Consider the following 2,898-nt stretch of genomic DNA (forward strand, 5'->3'; position numbering starts at 1 on the left):
CGTGCAGTAGATGAAGGTCGAAGACTGCTTTCAGCATACTCTTGTACACCATTTACTGTGCCAGCGCCAAGCTTATTTTTTGTAGCATATTTTGGTTGTGGTCTAAAGTAATGTTTCGTTGGTTTTCGCTTGATGTAAAAATCCACATGGAATTTCCCCCGGAGGGAAACCGCTTGTCCCCTCGACAGTGTCCATCAACGGCACAGTTAATGGTACTCAGCAAAATGCGAAAAGCATTTAGAAAAAGCTAAGTCGCAACATCTTTGCTAACCCCAAGCAACTTAGCCTCAACCCGTAGGAGGCTCTCCCTTCCAACAGCTGTGGCAAGCATGCACCCTTTGACAGTAGCGGCAGTAGGTGCACCGAAATTCCTCGATCATAGAACACTGCTATCATGAGCTGCACTGCACTCGAATAACATGGTAAATATACCACAAAAATCACCTGCCACCTCCTTAGTATCCAGGCGCTCCTCACCGGCGCTTAGCTTTAATGCAGATATAATACAGCTTGCCTTGATCTACAGCACGCCGTGGTACAAATCGTGCCGCAACGCTGCCCCAATATGCAGCCAGACACAAACCTCATTCGATGAATGGACTACGTCCCTGCACAGGTGTTAAACACTTGCACTTCCTTAGCTGGCCAGCCGATGCATACGTGACAGTAGGTCCATCAATTGGTGTATCAGCGCTGCTAGAGTTGCATTGTATGTGCAACTATTACTTTTCAGTAGTTGCCAGACTTGCCAACTAAAATTAATCAGGCGGTCTCATCGGAATTTAGTAAAGTTGTGGCTGCTAGAGGACATCGGCAGCTGCATTAACTCTTCTTGTGAATGTGGATGTACTAACATGGAAATAAGTATGAAGAAATAAGTTGGTCCCTCAGCAAGGAAATAACTATTGCCAGCGTAGTAGGCAGTTCGTCCTAAAAAAGGAACCACATCTCTTGCACTGGACATGGCACACTTTTTTGTGCCATTGCAAACCTCTGTCACAATATGCCCACCGTGGAGCAACACCGAATGACACGAGATCCAACGCACAAAACGGCGTAGTAGTGACTTGAGAGTCACCAACCGAGTTATGCGGAGATGAAGAAAAGGGATGCGAGCGCCCCCGTGCAATAGAAATATTAGCATTGCGTCCTCAGTGCCCATTTCGCACGTTTGTGTTAGACACCCCTTATTATTATATTTTAGGATATAGCCATTTCCACCGCGCTTCATTGCGTCAACGCAGTCACCTAACCTCTCTAATTTGGGCGATCACGCCTTTCTATTAACTAGTGACAAGTCTCGGCTCCGCCCAGACAAGGAGAAGAAAGCTCTAGACAGCATTCTGCCAGTATAGCCTAGTTGTATGCGCGTAAACCAATACAACCATGGTTTGGCCAATCCAGCCGTGCGTCAATCACATTCCCCATCGCGTCTCCACGGATCCCACTTCCTCTCCTTGAAACTATGGCGCCCGAGTTCAGGGCCGAATAGAAGTTTTTTGAGCGCATACACTTCTCCAAGTGGAGGGCGTCTCCCCTGCTTGTATATGTCCATGGCGGCTACAAGCCGTTTTGCCAAATTCCTGTGTAATTGCGGTAGTTCTCCTCCACGTGATCCTGGAGGACGAAGAGGGAAGTTCGTTTTAAAGCTTGCTGTGAACTTCCCCCACCAAAGTGGAAGCTCCATGTGCTCCCCCACAAGTTCGATAGCACACACGATCGCGTCTATTGCCACGAAACGATTTCCTAATGCTTCAACAATGTATCGAGGAGCAGTCCTTCTCGGTGTCCTTTGGCTCTGAATCCAAGTTATGGAAATCAGCCGCTCGACGGCGTTTACGAGGATATCTGCTCGCTTCTGGTCGAGTGTTTTCTGTGCGTAAATATTTTTCAAAGTGAGCAGGCAAAAGTGTGGGGATGGTCTTATTTGTTTCCGCGCAAAGAGGACAGCTATACGGAGTCGCCTGGGAACTACGCCTTCCTCAACCACTGGGAGCCGAACATATGGATGGTTTTTAATGTCGGGACCAAGGAGATCTCTGAGGCCAAATGGGGACTCTCGACTCGACAAAGGTGATGCTGCTGCTTGTCCAGACTTTTGCTCGTCGCCTCCAACCCAAATTACCTCCTTAATTCCCTGATCTGCAGGGGGGATGTTGATACTTGGAATTGTATCCATCCAGGAATCGGGGTCCAGAGCAGGAGTCACATCAGTGAATTCACCATTCTCAACAAATGCCTGCTTTGAAGAAGTTGGCAAAAACCTCATATCACTGTCTTCATACTCAAAACCAGTTCGCCCCTCCAGCCACTGCCCGCTCGAGTCTACCTCCCCTCCAACGGGAAGACGTTCTTCTACTGATTCCTTCGCTGCGGCAGCTTCTGATAGCATTGATACTAATTCCGTTACCCGGTCTGACGAGTCATTTGTAGAACCAGAGGTAGCTCTGTCCTTAAGAACCCCCATATCGGCCTCCAAGTCGAGGCATCCTTCTATAACTGAAAGCTCATCTTCATCAATACCTTCCCCGCCCTGGGACAGCCTACGATTTGTCACTCCAGATAACCATTCTCTGCTGCGCAGGGGCATGCTAATCCACAAGGATACTATAATAAGTACAACGGAAATAGTGGCGACGAGGGAAACAGGTCGCGGCAGGTTCCGTAGCCGAGACCGTGCAGGCCCACTGTGCTGCGTTGGGTATGGCAGCCGACTCCAAATGTCCTCTCCGCTGTACGGATTAAAGGCCAGTGAACTTTCACCCAATTTACTACCTGTGCTGAGAGCAGGCCCCCATTGTTGTATCGCCAGAAATTGCTGGTCGCCAGATGGCCTCATGCCAAGGCGGGAGAAAGTAGCATCGAGGTCAAAACAACAACAAGTAACAAGGGGCTTTA

General features: G+C 48.8%; 1 protein-coding gene across 1 annotated transcript; it reads right to left on the minus strand.

The window, feature by feature from the left end:
• Positions 1-1,411: 1,411 nt before the first annotated feature.
• Positions 1,412-2,590, minus strand: EMWEY_00058350 (hypothetical protein, conserved; the record flags this gene model as incomplete). The annotated part of the gene is made up of 1 exon (XM_013480828.1): positions 1,412-2,590. The coding sequence occupies one exon, from the start codon at positions 2,588-2,590 to the stop codon at positions 1,412-1,414; it is 1,179 nt and encodes a 392-aa protein (XP_013336282.1).
• Between the last annotated feature and the right edge of the window lie 308 nt (positions 2,591-2,898).

Source organism: Eimeria maxima, genomic scaffold (assembly GCF_000499605.1).
Source record: "Eimeria maxima Weybridge genomic scaffold, Emw_scaff2391, whole genome shotgun sequence".
NCBI classification, from domain to species: Eukaryota; Apicomplexa; class Conoidasida; order Eucoccidiorida; family Eimeriidae; genus Eimeria; species Eimeria maxima.